The sequence below is a fragment of the Struthio camelus genome, chromosome 4, assembly GCF_040807025.1.
Source record: "Struthio camelus isolate bStrCam1 chromosome 4, bStrCam1.hap1, whole genome shotgun sequence".
NCBI lineage: Eukaryota > Metazoa > Chordata > Aves > Struthioniformes > Struthionidae > Struthio > Struthio camelus.
Window position 1 is genome coordinate 74027393 of NC_090945.1, and position 21325 is coordinate 74048717.

At 42.0% G+C, this 21325-nt stretch overlaps 2 protein-coding genes across 9 annotated transcripts in view; one reads left to right on the top strand and one right to left on the bottom strand.

Moving 5' to 3' along the window:
* The window catches only part of PPP2R2C (protein phosphatase 2 regulatory subunit Bgamma), a 198934-nt gene extending 182590 nt beyond the window's left edge, over positions 1-16344 (bottom strand). Inside the window, exons 1-2 of one of the 5 annotated variants that reach the window (XM_068943411.1) lie at positions 16180-16344; positions 15851-15931 (exon numbers count right to left, since the gene is read on the bottom strand). Coding sequence is in view for 1 of the 5 variants with exons in the window: in XM_068943407.1 (XP_068799508.1) it covers positions 15851-15931; positions 16180-16195 (97 nt within the window). In the remaining 4 variants the exon portion in view is untranslated. The remainder of the gene's footprint in view (positions 1-15850; positions 15932-16179) is intronic. The other 4 variants (XM_068943407.1, XM_068943410.1, XM_068943408.1 and 1 more) reach the window with 4 other exon arrangements.
* A 2557-nt stretch (positions 16345-18901) lies between these two features.
* The window catches only part of MAN2B2 (mannosidase alpha class 2B member 2), a 32795-nt gene continuing 30371 nt past the window's right edge, over positions 18902-21325 (top strand). For 3 of the 4 annotated variants that reach the window (XR_011141110.1, XM_068943415.1, XM_068943416.1), the window contains exon 1: positions 18908-19143. Coding sequence is in view for 3 of the 4 variants with exons in the window: in XM_068943415.1 (XP_068799516.1) it covers positions 18976-19143 (168 nt within the window). In the remaining variant the exon portion in view is untranslated. Of the gene's footprint in view, positions 19144-21325 lie in introns of all 4 variants that reach the window. The other variant, XM_068943413.1, reaches the window with a different exon arrangement.

Sequence of the window (21325 nt, forward strand, 5' to 3'; positions counted from 1 at the left end):
AAAGAACACAGAGTTTAAACTGCACCACACCCTCATCCCCTACCAGGTAGATTTTCCTTCTGTACAGGACATACTGTTACTTTGTCAAAAGCTGAACCACTGCATCTGATTTAGGAAAATGGAACAGATATAACCGCCCATTAGCTGGCCAGCAGCATCAGAGTGGGCTGGCAAAGGGACCAGGGGATCAGCACAACAATGCAGTTTAATAAGAGCAACCAAATCCCATGCTGCAGAATGGATTGTGCCATATTATGCTTCAGTCACCCCCAACTCTTTCTCTCAGCACATCTAATAATTAAATACATAGCATGCCTGTCAAGTTATACATCAGCTGAGCTGTAGTAATCACAATTCCTGTGTGAAAACGTAAATCATCGTAACGCCACCGATAGCCCCTCTACAATCAGCAACGTAAACAGTCATTCCACTGTGCTCAGGTGTTGACCTCTGAGACTCCAGGCTGCGCTGACTGTCCATTGACACATCTGAAAATACGATACGACAGACTCGGTCACAAAAAATACAACAAATAACCCTTCTTATTTTATTACTTGTCATCTACGGCATGTATAAAACATTCCTAAGTAAATCTCCTCTGGGAGGATTTGAAAAGCTCCGATTTAACAGACATTTCCGTACTTTCAGAAAAGAGAGGTGCCTTTGTTTTATAACCCAGAATCCCACTCCAAAGAGAGGAACAAAGACAGCAGCTGCTACTTTATGGTTTCGAACTATGCTTTACAGGTGTTCCCTATCGAAAAACAGCTATTACCTCATCAGTAAGAATTCATAGGAAAAGCCAAATTTCTGCTCCTATCAAAGTCCATGAAAATTATACTGTCGTGTTCAGTAGGATCTAAATTGACTCCCATTAGGATAGAATGCAATTTAGAAAGATGCTCTGAATTTAAAAAACAGTAATTAACTTTGCATTTTTTGAAATATTAGCTATCACCAGCCACAGCCAATTACAATAGGATCTGGCTATTTCGTAATGACTGGGATACCCATGGAGAATGACTGAATTTTATAAATCACCAATCAGGTGAGCAACCAAATTAAGAAATCAAGACTAATTTAACAATTTTAGTTCAAATTATTTATGCCATTTCATTACGCATTAGTCTATGTGCTATGGCGTATCCCATAATGGTAAGTCTCGAGAACCATCAACTGTATTACTATACATATTAATAATTCTTCATTGTGGAAGGGAGAGACGCTGTTGTAGAGTAAGGCATGCCAACCTTCTGAACTCAGTAATACGGTTTTTATTTCTCATCTAAATCCAGAGATTCATCTCTCATTTCAGTTCCACCTTGCATTCAACTAAAATGAGCCCAAAGCCTCAAGCCTGGAACATGCCCTAAACTTTCACAAATGGAGACCAAGTTCAGATTTTTGAAACTTCAAATGTTAGTAGTCTACTCTAAAACATGATACCTGAATTTGATCGCATTTTTCACCATTATCGTTATTTAATATCACATAAACTTACAATATAACATTACTATATCTGAAATAGATCTGAGAAAATTGTATCCCTTTCATTTACTTTTGTCTTTTACAACATTTCATGAGTATTTAGCCAAAACCTTCAGTTCCTTTGATTTTTTCTACGTCACCCAGTTGTTTTCCTGTATTTGTATGGCACTTTCAAGTAGCAAAAGGCAACTGGAATAAAAGTTAAGAAGAAAAAAATCAATGTTTTCTTTAATTGGCAAGGGACTACATGGGAAGATATTGTACCTGGAACTATTTCAACTAATTGCTTTAACATACTCTTTTTCAAGCTGGATGTTTCTGTAAAGCCAAACTATTTTTGTCAAAACAAATCAGATTTATTGGTTTATTTAATTACGTAAAGTCTCTCTCTCTCTCTCTCTCTTCCTCATACACACAATTCTTAAGAAGTTATCTGCCAGCACTGCAACGCAAACATTCAGAAACCAACAAATGCCTCAATGTAAGAACCTCTGTGACTGGTACAGCCTGGGATCATATGAAACTTGTTACCTTGACACACAAAATGGATATGGCTCCCAATGTCAGACATGCAGTTGTCTTACTTTCTCCACGCTACTTGGGGCGTAGCCCCATCCCTTGCATATTTTTTAAATCGTTTATACCCTTCTACCAGGACACATTTCCATTGCTTTCCGTTGTAAAAGTACCTACCCAGCAATTCAGCATCTCACCTTAGGTACTGAAAAGGTGAAAACTATATATATAGTGACTGCACTTGTAAAAGCGCGCCAATTCTTGCATTACACAAACTTCACAGCAGAGGCAGTGAAAAATTCCAGTTCTCCAAAATGCTGATCAACTGCTTTATTGACAAAATATCTTCTCATTTCTGCAACAGATGAGACAGGGCTCCTACAAAACAGCCCTCTTCATTTCACTACTCTGATTCATCTGCACAACAGGGTGAAAATTATAACAGCATCGATCATAAGATTATTATGGTACAATGCGTACACATAGGGCATTTGAATCGTAGAGGCAATTGCAAGCTTGATTTGGCAACTCTAACGTGTTCTTCAAAGAGCATATTTTTTTAACAAAATTTCCAAGTTCTCAAAAAAGTAAACACATCCCACCAGGTGAAAGGAAACTAATACCTTCACAGATCACCTGCAAGTTTGAAATCTTAAGGCCTGTTGGATATTTCCCTGTCTCTTGAACCAAGGAGGCCCCTGTCAGCTACCGAAACTTTCTCAATCTCTGCATTTTACGTGGAGCCAGCCCAGGAACGCTTTACCATTGGACACCATGCAAGTTTGCTAGCACCTGCAGCAGTCTGGAAAGCTGTGCCCTGTTCCAGGCACCACAGGAGACCGACCTCTGATCTCTCCTCCCGTTCAAGGGCTGCCTCTTCCTCACTCCTGTGCTTTCACCCCACTCCCAGTCTAGCCCCAGAACATAACCCTGGCTCCCAGGCTTTTCACCCAGGTGCTGCAAGCTTCCTCCATCCCGCAGAGTCTTGATTTCATTTCCCCCTAACCACCACAGTGCCTGTCCTTCTCCCACGGCAGCCTTTTCTAAGGTACTCTTGTCAGTCAGTTCTTGCTCTGTGTCAAAACAGAGATCGAAATTCTTCCTTTACACTGCTTCCCTCCAGCAGGCAGAAGGCTCCAACATCATATAAAAATCCGAAGAGAAAGCTGTAGGACTTTAATACCAAAAAACACCTCTGATCCAAACCAAACCAGAACTGCAGTTAGAGAAAGGTCACTTTGGTTCTGCACCGGAGAACGCTTGGTGCACCCAGAACTGCCAGGAAATTCACCTGCCCGCCAGGTGCAGTGGGAACATCTGAACCAAAGTTTTTCAGAGGTTTATAAACTGGTCAAAGCGGAGCGGGTTTTCACAGGGATAGTGAAAGACACATTCTTAATATAGGTACCTTGTCAATTTGAAGTTCTTGCTTCAAAGCAAGGGAATACTAGAGCTTTTCAAAGGAAAGGCTGATGGAGTCCTTTCTTTTTTTAATGGAAAGAAGGATACTAGGCATTTTCTTCTGAGGCTTATTCTCAAAACTAACTCGATGTTTTCGACTATAATTTCCTGTGAAAAAGCTCCCTGAAGTAAACCCAGCATAAAAGATTATTATTATTTTTAGTCTCAATAGGTAGGTGCCGGTCAAAGTTATACGAAACTGGAAATACGATGAGGCAAAAAGAAGTGTACTGCCAGCTTCAGTAACAGAGCACTGCCAGTTCCACTATATTATAATTCAAACATCTTTTAGGTAATTCTGACTGGATGACAGAATGCAAAATTGCAGACAGATGTAAAATACTTTAAATTCTGGAGATTAACCTGAATTGCAAAAACTTTCCAACAATTTTATTTCTAGCTAATTGTAACTGACAAAAATACACATTTTCAAATAAAGAGAAATGACAAAAACCCCTAACAGATGGGATACGGTATTCTCCGACAACCACCAAAAGAACCTCCATTTCCTAGTGGCTACTAACGAATGGAAATCAAATCATCTCCGGCACCTAACAGCCCGTGAAGCAAACATATGGTTTGAATCCCAGTGAGGAAGATTTCCCCCTCCACTGAGAACTCTGAGGTGACATGGCCATCCACTTTCATCAGTCCTTCGTTCCATTAGGGAATCCACATCTCTGGGGCCTTATGCTTACACAGGAGGATATATGCTTGAGGGAAAAAAAAAAAATACGCATTACTACTTTTGCATAGACTTTCTCCTCTGAGGGCAGTAACTCTCGAAACCATGGCCATGCTATTACCTACCCCCTCTGCTGCAAAAGAAGCAAGTTTCCACACAGCCAACACTCACAGTTCCCCACTCGGCAACACCCTCCCGCAGAACTACCCCTCCAAGCAAACTCAGGTCACTGAGATTTCCAGCAGCCCCCAGCAGGATCGACTCCGCATTTCACTTCCCCGGGCATAAAAGCAGAGGGATTCATTCTGCAAAATAACAACCTCTCACTGCACCAGCAATGCCATTATTAATTCACTTGTAAGTAAACATGAATGTAAACTTAGTGTTTTCAAGCCTCTGTATCTATTACTGTTTACTAACAATAGCTGATTTTCAAGTGGAATGCTTTGCTGTTTTCCAGTTATCTCTAATCATCCTAACGTATTTCTTAGCTTGAATTAAAGTTTGCTCTCACTTATTTCAGTTCAAATACTAACACCATCACTAGGTGAAGGAAAACGATAATCAGAAGAAAAGGAAACCATACTTGTAACTATTTATACTTCAGGGAAGCTCCGAAGTTTTAGCTGGAGCAAGAAAAATTGTCAGGAGGTTCTTGCAAGCTGATGACCACAACACAGTTCTTACGCAAAACCTACGTCATGGGTATGCAGGTCACTGAAGGGGGCCTTGTTTCAGCAGTATACTGCTGGGATTTCACTCTGACTCATGGGCTTTCCCCCTGAAGGATTCCGGCGATTCACAACTCCCCAGCCCTTTCCTCATTTTAGCAGTCCGCAGGAAAGGACTAGACGGACCAACTCTTGACCAAACGGTAGGCAGAATTTAACTACTCTTTATATGCTTCTCTATGAACAAATCACTGAGCCGCTGTGAACAGTTTAATTTTCAGATGGAGTTCAAGCTTCAATACATAAATTCTTACACAAGGAAAGTTGTATTTCATATAAACTAACAACTTCATTTTAAACAAGCACATATGCAATAACATGCATATAGTTCATAACTACTTTTTGAACAAAATGAGACAGAACACTAAAAGCTTTGGGAAGATAGCGGGCTGCAGAGCAAAATCCCCTAACCCTGCCTTTGAGGTACGCTGTGAGAGTCCCTATAGGACTCTGCTTCGCAGAGATAACAGACACTGTCAAAACAGGTTTCTTACAGCAGATTGCCTTAACTGTCTGGGAAGGGCACGATCCTAAGATTTCCCAAGGAGAACATTTTCACATCCAATCAGTCTCTCAGCTCTGCCCAGACTGTTCATAAAAGGGCTCATATAGGAGTCTAAGATGTGATGGAAGGCTAAGAAGAGAAAAATCAGTCTAGCAGAAACCAGATGAAGACCAAATTAATTTATCTGTAGTTTACTGAAGAGAAATTCTTATCATTAACCTTTCTTATCCTATTTCACTTCCTACTTATTTAAATAACTGGTGGGATACAGTTACACTGTGAGGGATTTTTCAAATAAATTAGGAAGTATTAGCTTACATCTCAGTCAAAGGGATTTTTTTTTTTTTTTAAATAATAATGAATGCTCAATCCACCCCACAAATATAATAATCAACCATGTGAATGGGACTTAATAAACAAGTCTTCAAATATCACAGGCCAGATCTGAAAAGTTCGGGTAAAACATATCATAAAGCTTTATTTCAGCCAATGAACTTCTGGAAAATCTATAATTATTATTTACAAAATTTTTCTGTGCCAAGTAAGTACCATATTTGAAATATTTACATATTTCTAATTTCCAAACAAGGACCCTTCCACCTCTTAACCAACTGTACTAATAATGAAACATGCCTAATATAGCCAAATGAGGGGACTGGCAGGCTTGGCTGGCAAACAAAAAAAAAAAACCTAATAGATACTGAAAAGAAATATATTCTATACACTTTGAGGTATTTTATAACTGAATTTCAAGCTATAGATGTGATGCAGTAACAGGATATATGACTATGTGGAATAAATATCCATTTTATTTATCCTCGGTAGGCAAAGGAATAGAGCTCATTAGCTGCAATTTAAGAACAGAAAGAAGGTCAGTCTGAATTGGAGCCAAAAGATTGCTAAAGGAAGAGAAAAAACAGAGTCAGATAAGAAGCAGGCCAGACAATATTTTACATTCAATATTATACTCACTTAGAAATAAAGGAAAAACCCATAAAAAGGCAAAGATAGGAATATATTCTATTGTTTGTGGTTTATATGAGCGCAAAAAGATACACTAATCCAACTGGCCTCTTTTCCTCAGTTTTTCCTTACCGCACTATTTCCATAAAATACAAATAATAATAGATACAAAATGTGATTGCAAAAAACCTCTGGAAATTAAAATTTATGGCTCTCCTAGCAACTGTATCTCACATACTTGCATATATGCAGTATTTTGTATGGTATTTGGTGTGGGCTTTTGTGCTTTCACAGCAATGAGGTTGAATTATGGTTGCTGTGGGAACTATATCTTTGAATTTCTTGTCTTGTGTTAGCATCTCAACTAAAATGTTACATTAACATATGTAAGCATTTGTTGGTTTTTTTGCAAAAAAATGGAAAAGGAACCTACATAGATGGTTACATATTTAACTATTCTTTCCAAGAAAGCAACACATAACTCCATATCTATAGAAGTAAAGAGCTCTAATTATTCTCACACTGCATACGCAAGTGGAAAAAGAGAGCCACATAAAGCCTGAGAGTCAAATGCAGCAGAGTACCTATAGAAATAACAGCATGCAATGTCATTAAAAGCCTGCCTTTTGCATTCACAAACGGAAATGAGGGAGGTTCTTATTATTTATTTTAGCTTCCTTTAGCTCAGCTTTTTAACCTCAGTGCTCGAGTATACGCTTTCTCTCAGGCGGTCTGTGCGAGAATACATCCATTTACCACATGCTTTGTGGCTTCTATGCAAGCGTGTGTGCTTCGCAAGCGCGACAAGGCTGTCAAAGTCTGCACTGCCTAGCCCCAGTCGGCACAGGCATTGCTCTAGGTACTTTATGAAGGAACCCACTTCTGCTGTGAAAGTATAGAGGACTGACATTTCACATGTAATATAGGTCACAATCTGCTACAGAGACTCACGTTAGCGTTGGAGACAGACACAGCCGCTTACTGATACTAGAGATGTTCTTTAGCAGAAAGCAACTTGTCTTGTGGCAGAATCAAGGAACTCAAACTTTTAAGCTAGTTTTCTTGACCCAAAAGTACTAGTGGGCCAATAGCAAAAAGTAGATTTTATCTTTGGACATCACCAGTAAAAAGTGAGTCAGTCCCTTGAAATATCTCCTCATCTTTTGGAACTGCTGCTGAACTATTATGCCTCTAAAATCATCAGATGAGAAGTCATACATACCAGGCTAATATTTACAGTACTTTTCAATTGAAATAATTTCATCGTACAGTTGCTATTTCTAAAAAAGCCAACATTTATATTGCATTTTAAATAAGATTTTTAACTACTAGTCTGGGACAGGGGAGAAGGGAGAATCAAAAAACAGTACCACAACATAACAATAAAACAATACAACATCACAGAGTTGCTACAACACAGTGGCATGTTTCCAAATAGCAATGCACTGCTACTCATCAGAGCACTTGACCGATCAACAAGGTCTCATTAGCTTCCACTTACAAGGAAAAAGGTGGACCTTCCACGAGGCTAAGCGGGGCCACTCAGCAAGACAAATGTTCTTAAGGAGCAAAACCTCTAAGCAACCCAGGGAAAAACATTAAGGTAAAATATGACTTGTTTTCTTGGTTTATAATGGAGGATACAGCATGCACTGAAAGTAACGCAGTATGCCATGTTTAAGAAACCAAAAAAATCTGCTTGCATGAAAAACTCAAGGGAAAAATGAGTCTGGAATTTTCTCAAACTGCAAGTACATGAAAAGTAACAATTAAATTAGTAGATTAAATCTACTTTGCATATCATTATAAAAGAATCCAACTTACGGCTGCTTGCAAAGAGAAGAAAATCTGAAGCACGGGATATTTCCAGAATAAACATTCAGTTTCAAAGCAGAGGTTTATAATGTTAATACAAAAGCTTAAGAGATCAGAGAACCTTGAAAAATCTAATGTTACCTGGTCAACAAAAACGGAGCCTTCATAATAAAACTTTCAAAGACCTAGAAGATTAACTCAGTAAGCCAGATCTAACAAAAAACCATTAAATCTGGCAAGAATAACGCTTTTACTATCGGACTTTAAGTAAATCCAAATTTCTTCCTTCTTTAAAGATGAAGCTATTTGAGTCTAGTCATAACACAAGAAATTATTCTAGATATAAAGATAAGGTAAGTTAACACACTTCGTAGCTCCCAAGCAAATTGTGGATTTCTTCAGGAATCTAAAAAGATGCCACTAAATATGGTAATTACTTATAGTAGTTTTTTTAAACAGAAAGGCACATCACTAAATGCAACTATGCTAAATAATTTTACAACTCTTTTGAATGGCCCATGCCTTCAATATGAATCCAATTACAAACGGCTGGTCCCCAGTTAGTGTCCAGATTAAGTTGTATCTGAACTGAATATATTATCTTTAACTGCAAAACCAAAATGATTCCAGCTAAAACAATAACAATCTCTTGCATCATATTCCCAAATACTCTGTGCAAATTACATAATATGATATGTGGAGAAAGATTTAAGGTTAGCATTTCGCATGTTCCTGCCATTACCCCAACTGCCAACTCGATTCACAGTGACATAAGCCTTTACAAAATGTGCTTGTAAATAAACACAGTCTAAACAGCTGCTGGACGTACACATTTAAAAAGAAATTGTATCAAACTGAAGACTTAAGAACACACAAACAGAGCATCAATTTTTTCCTTTTTTTCTGAATTTTGTATATTCGAACAATTGTAACTATGTATTGCACGTGTGTGTGTGTGTGTATATGTATTATATGTAATAAAATAATATTTCATATTCATTCTGAAACCTCCTGGAATAAAAATTAACCAAATATATATAAATTGATCTAATTTAACCTTCTTGCATGAGCATAAGAAAAAAGTGCGTGTATGTAAAACATACATAAAGACACTGAGCTGATACCAAAAACTGATGGAAATCAAATAAATTAAGTCTCAGGGGACTTAATCCTTAGGAATCAGCAACCTATCGACTGAGTGAGCAACAAGGCATTATGTGAACTTTCTGCTTTCATTCTTTCCCCAAAAAATCAGTTAGGGGATTTAAAAGACGCTGTTGCTTTCAAGACTACTAGAAATTTATGAGGTAGCTCCCTCTCCTGGATTAACAAACAATGACAATTCAACTTAAATGACAACATGCAGAATTTGGCTAGTAATACTTCTCCCTATTTGAGATTTTTACCGTATAGCATCAAGCAATTACACTCAGGCTTGTAAAGGCAGCAGCTCCTGATCATTATGTTGAATAAGCTTATATCCGAGTACCATACTACTAGGACAGGAAGGTGGTTGAATCCTGTAAATAACTTGTTATCATTGTGATTTTTTTTTCCATCAGATAGTATAAATATGCAAAGGAGAAGAAATTCCCTTTTGCTTTAAATCTCTCTGCACTTTACTCACCATAGAAGAATGGGTAAATAAGACTGTCAAGAAGACTGTCACTTTTCTATCTGTATGGCCTGCAATATGACTTCTGGGTTCATACTTGCAGAACTTAAGCTTCTTTGTTAGAAGTCTTGAAACAGAAGAATCCAGGCTACTTGGAACGGTTTTCAAGTTCATATAGAGAGCCAAAAACACCGCACAGCGGGGAAAAAAAGTTATCTGCACACCAGCTATTCAGAGATTCTCCAAAACAGCTTGGGCAATTTCTGCACACATTACAAAAAGGAATCAGAAGGGACTGGAAATGGGCACTCTCTATCCCTGTATAAACTCAGCTCGATAAAGGAATCTTGGCTTCTTGACTTGACATGTAATGGAAGAGGAGTCTTTGTGAAGAGCTGGTGGTTTTTCTGCACCCCGGCTAGAACCACAGCCAATTCATTCAAGCTGAATGACAACACTTGACTTCAGTACAAAAATTAGTCTCAATGGCAATGTTGTGGCCTCACTGAAATCACTGATCTTTTCCTTCATCAGTGTTACTATTTATAACAAAATAACGGCATGAAAGAAGTTATAGCACATTTAATGAAAAAGAGGGAGACTAAAAGATATCCCTGTTAAATCCTGGACTAGATAATTTGAAAGCATTATTTTTGACCTGCTAATATCTGTAAAATCAGGCACACAACAGTGTGATTTCATCCTTCATATGTATATTGAGTGCATCTCACAGGATGCAGCCAAATGAAACACACGAGGAAATTCTAATCATTCAAGCACAGATAAAAACAGAATGGCCAGGAGTTATTTGGATGGAACTGAAAGGAGCATATAAAATGCTCCACCTTGGAGTCCTGGAAATAGCGAGAGAGAGGGGAAAGATCTAAGATCTGCTGTGCAAGCACCTGCCACAAATGGCAGATGTCCAGTGTCATGGGAGGGGACCCCTCTGCCAGATTCTGCAGCAGTCAGTGGACAGAGACTCCCCACAATCCCCTTAGCAGAAAGAAGAGTTATAGGGCAGAAAGAGAAAGAAAAAACAAAGCTACGGAAAAATAAGACCGATCGTGTAAGTCACAATGTTAAAGCACGGTAGACTGGAAGGAAAGAAAAATGATCAATGAGAGATTAAAGACTAAAGTGGCAATTGGCTGAAGACCGTGTCCTGGAAACTGAGATGATGAAGGCTGCAACTAGTCAAAGAGCCAGCGAATTAACTAAACAAATTCAACTTGCTAGAGTGAGTCAGCGGAGTCCTTGAAGGGGGCAGGAAAAAATCTTAAAACCCGGTAAAGAAAGCTCAGGCTGTTTCTCAAGCTTCATCCAAACAGCAACAGCCCACTTCCTTCCGGTTACTCAAAAGGAGCTAACATCTTCATTTAGGTATTTACTAAAGAAAATAATTAGCAAAGCGTTAACAGAGTATTTGTTTTACTACAAAATGACACTTAATGACTCTTTAGAGAAAACATACTCCAGCATCCAAATTAAGTTCCAGTAAAAACACTACGAAAACAAAGATTCTGCGTCATTCTGATTCTTTCATCTTAATGTTATTCATTCATTTATTCCATGAAATCAAATCAACTCTTAATCAACACACAAAAACAGGAAACAAGAAGTGAGAAGTATAAGCCACTCACCTTTTTTTTCATAACTAATACATACACTCTCCAGTATTTTACTGCCATTCAACAAGTCCTTTGTATAGCAATCCATAGAAACATTTGGATGAAAGATTTTTACAAAACCTATTTGTTATGTATAAATAAAGAATCCATAAACAATAGATTAAAATATCACTAAAAATAAAGCTATCATGTGAATTAACATAATCTCAGTATACCTTAATGCTTTAGTCTGTCATGCTAGGTTTTTTATTTTAAAATTAACAAGCAGATTCTATAGCAACCAATAGCGGTACGATCAATTACTCACATTTTCTTGTAAAGAGTATCTTGTATCTACTGGGTGTGGTCTGGCACAGCCACATATAATGCCATAATAGGAACAAAGTACGATAATCACAGTTCTCAGGCAGGAAACCTTCTGCTACACTGCAGCAGCTCCCATACATGGGTGTTTGGTTGGTTAACTATCACTAACAGATGTATTCTAAAATAAAGAAAAATGAAATAGAAGGAGTTGCCAAACGTGTCAGCAGGGGTGTATGAAGCAGGATTGGAATAACAGTATCATCTACAAATACAGCATCAGAGGGTACCACACATCAGGGTGCATGCAAGCCCTGTGATGCACCTCGCAGTGCAGTATTAGTGTATCCATGATCTAAATATACACTGGGGTGAGATCATGGGGAGAGCAACCCCTTTCATGCACCCTGGTTTCTTTTGAAGAAACAGAAACTTTCGGGGTGCAACAGAGGCACGGTTCACCTCATCAAGTCCCCTGTTTGGGTACCTGAGAGCCCAAGACTGCAAAAAGCATACCTGTCCCACTAAGGCCTCACAGATAGGCAACACCCATTCGCGGTGATCATGCTTCAAAAGAAACGTTAGCAAACTGAAGCGTTAAGAAAAGAGCTGTTATCATGCCTTTTTGCAAGAGATCAAGGAAAATCAATTACTAGGTTTATTCAAAAGAGGACTGAGACAGCAAAAGCATCTACAGATGGAGACTGCCTATTCAATTAGACCTGATTAACCAAGGCATGACTCACAAGGACATTACTTCAGTTACATGTTGCGCAGTCCCACTGCTTTCCATGGAATTGGTGCAACACTTTAAGGGGTAGTATTGAATCAAACCCAGACTTCTTTCTTTGAGCGAAAGCTACAGTAAACAAAAAGGTATTGCATGTAAACCTGACTGTGGTTAAATTCAAATTCATCAAATCCCACGTGTCGCCTGGTTCTTTCAAACAGTACAGTATCCAAATGTACCTTTAAAACAAAAAACGGTGTATTATCCGTTCATCTCCTCAATACACGACTAGATCGCTAGTCTTCAAATTACTCAGAAAGAAAAGAGAAGGTTAGAGCAGTGTATGGCAAATAACAGGAAAGTTCGTAGCACATGATTCACAAGGCACCGAACGTTGACTGAGCTTCCAGGCCATTCCAGAGCATAAAATTACAAAATGGGTGAAAAATAAACCAATTTCAAGTCTCCGAGGAGTTAACTTTAAGACTGAAAACTAACAAGATGATTTTTGAGGTCAGTCTTCTCATCAAGCAAATTACCATTACTGAATGCAACACTATCTGTATGAGAACAGACAGCTTAGAATTCACAGCTTTGAATGTTTCAAATATGCTGTAACTTGCACACAGTTTTTAAGAATTTAATGCGACCTGAGCAAAGGGTCTGGAACGTAATGGACTGTCAACAGTCCAACAGTCAGTTTGGGCAAATGATACAAGATTTGACTTTTCAGAAGTCTCAATTACTAATTGCTCAACAGCAGACATTCACCTCCCTAACTTCTGTATTTTGTCTTGCTAGCCTATAACTGGATACACTAATATCGTTCTTCATGCATCTTTTCTAAGGGTGCACTTACCATGAGCAAAGTGCTTGGAGATCCTTAGCATGAATAAAATATATTTTGCACTTAGATGTGAATTACAGAAGTAGCAATATTTGAAATAGGATTTTGTTTCAAGGCAACAAGACTCAATCAAACATGATTATCTGGCTTTGATTGTTATGCTTTACTTACTATGCTCTATTTTCCTTGCATTTTAAATATGCAATTTTGCTTTTCTGTTATGTAAATGAATGTTTTTCATCTAACATATCTATTTTTGGTAAAAGACTAATTTTTCTTCCTAGTCTAACATGGAAGCGTTGCTGAACACAATTCTGGAGTCTAACTGATAAAGTACCACAAGGCCATTGCATGCATTCAAAAGCAAAAAAAGCAAGAGGTAGCTAGACGGCTCATGAATTTAGAATATAAATGCGTAGACGTTTACCTGTATAGATATATATGTACACAGACAAACACACAGTAGCATTTAATATAGATGAATTAATCCTTCTCTCCATTAGTTAAGTGGTACTAACCAACACAGCTGCAATCACAAAGGTTGTGGCCTTTCTTTAAAATAAAAAGAACTAGGATAATGACAGAAAAATTCTCCACTGAAAGTCATAGAAACAGTCAATTTTAAGCTAAAGCTCCTATTTGGGTCTGTGTTATTTAAGTTATTTTAAAGGAAAAATTCAGGGAAGGAAGAAGTCTGGACTTTATCTAGGGCACTGTCTGGCATGCAAGTGGTCAAGTCACCTGCTATCATATCACTTTCTTTTAAAAGTTGATTTTCACTTCTGCAAAGTGCACAGATTATATTGCTGTACATGTTCCTAGATATTAGAGGCATTTAATAGACAGCATGCTTTCTGGAAAACGGAAAAGAGGAAGAACAAAATGCATTTCAAATGTAAGCCTACTGACGTTCAATGGGGTTTACTACCCGCAGATAGTTTTGATTCTATAGCTTGTGTGACCAAATTGTGCTGCTTCAGACTGTTTCCTGTTCTCTTAAATTCACATATCCCCAGGCTGAGTAAAGAATAGAAAACACAAGCGTTTCATTTAAGGCATGGGATAAAACTGGACATCCATAAATTGTCAGTGTTAAAGAAAACTGAAGTCAAGGTTAGCAAATTAATTTTAAAAAACTATGGTTAATGTTGTCATGTGACAAAAGATGACCCAATAAATCAAAGGAATACAACATCTATTGGAAAGAAAACATTATAGTCTCAAACTAGGGTTGAAACACTGATATTTACCCAGACAAAGAAGGTTAAGAAGCATATCCCACTCACTCAAATCTTTAAATAAAAGGCAACGCCAACCTAAAACTTGTTTTCAACATTCTATGATGCCTGAAAAAATGCTGTCACTCACTCATTACACTCCCTCACATGGATGTAATTTCCACCCCCACCTGTCGTCATCACATCTGGCTTGGTATGCAGTTTCGGGGGAAAAAAAGTCATCTGGGCACTAAATCACAACATATTTTGAGTAATCCTTTAGCATGCATGTGTGTGTAATCACACACACTTGCAAACGTATCCTGAGACCTAAACCTCCACAGCATATATTTGGGGGAAAAATTAAACTTAGTCCAAAGCCTTGACCAAGGTTTTGTGTATTATTAATATATCGGGGTTTAACCCGCATTACCAAAAAGCAAAACACAAGACAAAACGCAAAACTTCACATCCTACATAATAATAAATAAATAATAATAAAGCTGAAAGAGATTTCATCCAGCAGTCTACCTACCTGCCCCAAGGCAACACCTACAACTGCGTCATTCCCAACCCACGTTTGTGAAACCATCCTTAAAAATCTGTAGGGAAGGAGATTTTCTGTCTGTCTAACCCATCTATCTAGTACTTTACCGCTGGAAAGTTTTTCCTCGTGTCTAACTGGAACCCTATCTATCAGGGTGCTTCACCTCCCTCACTAATGGAAAGTTGTTCCTAACGCCAAGCTTGAACTTGTAACACATTTTAAGCCCTTACAAAGAGCAAACGCGGTCCCCACAGAAACACGTAATACCAGCAGACTGAAACATCAGGATGAGGTCGGCTGCACCTAACTCGCTGAAAACAACATCAGTGGAGACCTTGAGCTAGGCTCACTGCACACTAGGTAAAGGACGTAGCAGCAAAACATAAGTTGACCTCCACGTTTAAATCCTGTGCATATTCAAAACTATACATCGTTTGGAGAAGGAGGGGAAACTTTCTTGCCCCGGCACCCGAAGGTAGGTCCTTGTCTGACTGCAGAACGTTGAAAAATAAAACTTTCCACGTTACCTCTCTCTTCGAAGTTAAGAGAGGACCCAAAAAAAATTATTTTTTTTTTTTTTACAGCAGATACAAGCGGAGCCTCACTCACACCAGCAGCCACCGATGCCACGGACGAGGGGGCTGATGCCACCCAGGCCCCGAGCTGCGAAACCAGCCGCGACCCCCCCCCCGGTGCCCGGCCCAGCACACGCACCTCCGCGGCGGCTGGGGGCCGCCCGCCCCCCTGCCCTGCCGGCCCGGAGCCGGCCAGCCGCCTGGCGCCGCCCCGCACTCACCTTCCGACACCTCCAGCTCGGCCGCTCCGTTGAGCTGGTAGAGGCACCAGTCCACCGCGCCCTCGCCCGGGGGGCCGCCAGCTAGGCACAGGAGGGAAACCGCCGTCAGTGTCGGCCGGGCCGGCGGCACCCCGCGGCCCGGCCCGGCCCGGCCCGAGCAGGGCAGGCCGCGGGGGCCACGGGGAGCGACGGGGAAAAGGAGCCGGCAGCGGCAGGAAGAGCCGGGGGACGGAGCAGCGAGCGGGGAGGAGAGGCGAAGGGGCAGAGCAGGGGACGGAGGGACGCGGGGAGCGCGGAGGGCTGGGGGAAGGGGGAGCGCCGCCGAGTACCCTGCTTTTGGGACATGTGCGGTGCCCGCCGAAAGGCGCCCTGCGCTCTGAAACTGCGATTTGCTTTGCTCCCAGCGCCGGTAGCTCGGGGCGCCGCCGCCACCTCCTTCTCCTCCTTCTCCCAGCGGAGCGGCGGCGCAGGCAGCCGGCGCTGCCTCGGGGCGCGGGGGGGCCGGGGGAGGGAGCACGGGAAGGGGGGGAGGCTCCGCCCGGAGCTCCCGGCGGAGGCGGCGCCGCCGCGGCCTTGGCCCAGGACGCGCCGCGCCCGGCGCCGCCGCGGCCCCAACAGGTGCGAGCGGCCCCGGCCCGCACCTCTGGGCCCCGGCGCGTTGGCGTTTCAACGTCAGTCCGCCGGCGGGGCCTGCGGCCTCCGCAGCTGCGTTCGCTCCTCTGCGTCCCGCGGTTCCCCGACGTCCCTAGGCCAGGCCGCCCGGCCCGCGGGTAAAGGCCGCCAACACCGCGCGAGTTGTCGGGTTTTCCACGCGCTGACATCGCCGCCAGGCCGAAGGGTCGTGTTCGCGTTCGTCTCCCGGCCTGTGGAGCCCTGTGGATCCACACGCCGTCTTCACGGCATGCTTGAAGAGTAACTACGAAAGCAAACCTGCTATCGAGGGACCCGAAGCGCTCTATGCAGCGGCCTGTGCCTCCACCGGAAAATTTCTAGGGGGGTGGCAAATTTTAAAACATGGAAACCGTAAGCTAGAGTGATCTTAATTTATAAACGTATCTATTCCTACCCACGTCCACCCCACAAACACCACAGGAGGGAAACGTAAAGGTACCTCCGTTGTTCTGCTCGCTTGCAGGTGTTGTTGGCGTTTTCTCCAGCAGAAACCTTGTGCGTCCTCAGCTCACAGCTGGCAGCGTCCTGCCTCCATCTTCCCTCTTTCTGCAGTGGTTGTGCCAGAGGCCTCCGCGTAGCATAGCTCATATCAAAGAGAGCAAACACACTTTGTACGGGCAAATGAGAAGGTTTTAAGAGCATAATACAGGACAACTATAATCGAGCCATACCTAAAAAATGAAGAGCCAACACAATAAAATACCAAGCCAGGCAGCTGTCACGGCACCGCAGTTATTCTGGATCATTCACCTAGCTTTTTGCTATTTACCAAACGGTGTGTAAGGGTGGGGTAACACTAGGCACCAATTCCACCCGACATGCCTATATTCATCCCTTTTTGCAGCAAGCAAAGACCCTCCTGATGCCATTAGAGTTGTATGCACTTTCATAAACTGTGGGCAATTTGACTCTCGTTTCCCTAATGCAAGTATTCTCTTCAAATACCTGCGCTCGTCTCCGCTGCCGGACAGCGTAAAGAGTTAAGGCTTTGTGAAAGAGGGAGGACAACTGTATACTCTGAAGGAATTGGGCTTCAAATGGCAGTAACGTTGTGCAAACATTCTCAGCTACTTTTAGAAACACAGCGAAATGCCAACACTTAGGGCTTCCTGGGAACTTCACCTAAATAACAAAGACCATAACGCCTTCTGAGGTGAAAGAACATCAGTTCAGACAATGTGCGTACATATACATAGACATATATATATATATACACATCCCTGAGCCATACGTTTGCAGGAGGTGCGCTGGTTTTCTTCGAACTGAAAAGGTTTAAGCTGATGATTGGGGGGGGGGTCCATGGAGCTGTGTTACAAGTAAAGCTTTATCCAGCTGCTTGCAGAGATGCTACCTCTAAGACATACCTACAGACCTTGATTGCTCTTCATGACACAGCATTATCACGAATAAAAGTAATGTTAATGTCCCAGTTTCAGTCTCTTCTTTTTGGAGGAAATCTTTCTATAGTCCGCCATGCTAATTAGCAAACAAGGGCCTCGCTCCAGGAGAATCTGTTCAGATTTATTTATTCAGATTTATTTTTTTAAAAAGAGGCAGTTTTATGCCATTCCACTCAGTAATACTGTCCTACATCACATTTTTCATTCTGGACTTCAGACATTGACAAACTTCCAAAATAAAAAAAAAAGTCACGCAGTTTGGCATGTAACGCAGCACGTTTCAGTTATAATATTGTTTGTTAGATGCATATCATTTACTCAAACTAGAATTTAAGCAAGGTAGTTGACTTACGCTGCTGTGTATTTTGAAGAACTGAAGTTTAACAAGAATTATTGGTCTTCAACATCACAACGATACACTGGACAAACTGGTGGTACAACCACAGTCCAAACTTCTGGGGAGACCGTTGGGGCTAAACTACCCATGTAACGTTTCTGAACTTAAGGGGGTTTTGCCTCTACAGCAGGGCTTTCTGCGGACACTTTTTGACTCTCAGTACAGGGCCAGCCCTTGCTAACAGCGGTAAAACCAAAATGGGATCAGGAGAAGGTCGACAGCACAGAATAAAATTTAACTTTAAAACTCAGCGGCAAAAATCTGGCTCGAACAAACCACCTACCAACACAAAAAGCTCGTGTTCCATTGAGAAGAGTTTCCACAAATTAAAAAAAAAAAAATCCACTATGAACAAGAATCGTAAGGATTGTCAGTCGTCCAAGGCTGCAGAACTCAGCCCCCCTCCGCGCAACCTAGTTTTAGACGAAAAACAGCCCCAGCGAGGCGCGCCAGCAGCCCCTGGCGGGCGGCTCCACCGGCCGCGGCCCCCTGGCCTCGCGGGAGGCCGCCTCGCCCCCCCCTTCACCCCCATCCCGCTGCTTCGGCTCCTTTCCCGCCCCCCGGTGTCTCCGCCCCGGCCGCGGGGGAGGCGGGGCCGGCGGGACGCGGAAGGGCGCCGCCGCCGCCGCCTGAGGGGAGCCCGGCTGGGAGTCGCCATGCGCCCGCCACCGCTCCTCCTCCTCCTCCTCCTCCTCCTCCTCCTCCTCCTCCTCCTGCTGCTGCTGCTCTTCGGCCCGGTGCCGCGGGCTGCCGGCCGCGGGCCGCTGCGGGCCTTCGTGGTGGCCCACAGCCACATGGACGTCGGCTGGGTCTACACGGTGCAGGTGGGGCCCGCGGCGGCCTGGCTGCCAGGGCAGGGCGGGGAGAGGGAGAGGCGGCCTCTCGGTGCGGCGGCGAAGCACGTCAGCGCTGGGCAGGCGCCCCCGAGACCGCAGCGCGTTCAGCCGGCCGCGGGCGCGCAGGTGCGGCCGGAGCGGGCGCCGCTCGCCTGAGACGCGCGGATTTTACTTCCGCTTGTGCCCGCGCTCAGCGGCGTGCGCCTGGTGCAGCTCCCGGAGGAGAAACCTTCAGCTTCCTGTGGAGCTGCGCCTCGGTTATTCAGCAGACTTTTGGTTTTTTCCTCCCCCAGGTGTTTTTGCTCTGTCCTGCTGCTGCTGCTAAGCAGAAAGCCCGAGGACGCGTAAGGGCTGGTGACGCTCGCTTAGCGGGGAGTGGGATCCCCGCGCCCGCTGCCGTGGCCGCAGAATAGCTCTTGCGGTACGAATGGGGTGCAGCGCAGAATGAGTCAGATGGGTCGTTAATGCCTTTCACATCCCTTAGTCTAAATCCTGTGTCCTCCTTCCTGAGCATGAGTTTCTTTAGGAGCTCATGCAAAAAAAGATGCTGTGGGTACTTTGTTTGCTGCTGTAGTATGGCATCAGGTGTTTTAGGTGTGGTAGGGCATCGGGGGGTTTGTTTGTTTTTTATAGTTACTCTGCTAGTGGTTTACTGGAGAATCTCTGTTGGGCCTGTGTTTTTGTCTTGCCTTTTTTTTAAACAGGATTAGTGAATTTCTTCTTAGTATTGGAAAACCCCATTCAGAAATCGTGTAAGAGAACACAGAATAAATGTGGTTTTGGTCAGCTAATGGCTGAAGACTTCCTCCAAGGGAAATGAAACATGTAATTATCATTTTTTTGGAGAAGACAGTTGCTCAAAGCCTCGTTTCCTCTGGTATTAAATCACAAGTATCAGTGATTCCTTTGGTCAAAAACCACAGAGGCCATCTATGCGTCCCTTCAAACGCTGCTCTAGTGAAGTGAAACCTGAGGGTAACTCTCTGAGGGTTACTAATGCGGTCCTAAACTCCTTTAGTTTTAGTTTGCTTAGTTATTAGGTCTTGCTCGTGACTGACAAGATACTGATTTTCTCTTTTTTAATTAAATATCTGCATTCATAATGTGAGAAATAAGCATTTCATTTATTATGTCAGTACAACAAGCATGACTGGGTACCAGAAATTATAGTATTGATGGAGAATTCCAATATTAGATATGCAGCAAAATCTTTTTTCCTAAAAGCAAGCTACCCATTGCCTTCTGGTAATAGCAGTGATACCAGAACTCACATAAGATGTGGCATCTGGATGAATATTTGACCACATCCTACTGTTAGCTACAGTGTGGCATGAAAAGTAAAATTCAATCTTTTACATCTAATAAGAAGTCCAAGTCCCACGTTCAAATAAGTGAAGTCTTATCTGGTTGTTTATAGTGGGCCGCTGCTCACTGTTTCAGAGCATCTCATTAGCTGATAGAAGTTATGAATTAGAAAATTCCTGCTTGTGCTTGCAAGTATCCTGGTTTATGACAACAATTATTTTCAATTCCCACCCACACCAATGAGGTTTACGAATTTTCATAACTCTTTAGGACTGGATAATGCCCTACTACTTAGATCCAGTGTAGTTCAGGTTTGAGACATAATAAAGTTTTGCTGGCTGACTCTTACCAAGACGTTCCTAGATGTTCTCTTAGGTTCAGAGATTTAAATGCCTGTCTTCATTTCCTAGTGGAGAAAATATTTTCAATAAATTATTTAGCAAAAAGTTTGTAAGCAATTATGCAGAATACTTTAGTATTGTATTAAGTCTGAGAAGTCCTTGTTCAGCATTTCAAATACAATGCGCTACTTAAAATAACAATTAAAAATTAAATTGAGTCAGATGATGTAATCATTGTAAATGTTATGGATATTGGGTATATTGTATGGCCAGTCAGCAATGAGAAATTAAAATTCCTTAGCAGGTGTTTGAGTGTCACTGTTTAACATTAGTAAAACTTAAAAGCTATTCCCGTAGTTAAAATGTCATATTGCATTAAACATCTAATCGTAACCTTGATTTTTAAAAAATCCTTAAAGACCGATGGAGAAGTCGTTGAACCAGCGATTATTTAGACAATGAAGTATTGTAAGCCGTTCCTCCTACAGTCAAATGCTTTCCCTTTTTTAATGGCACTTCAGCAT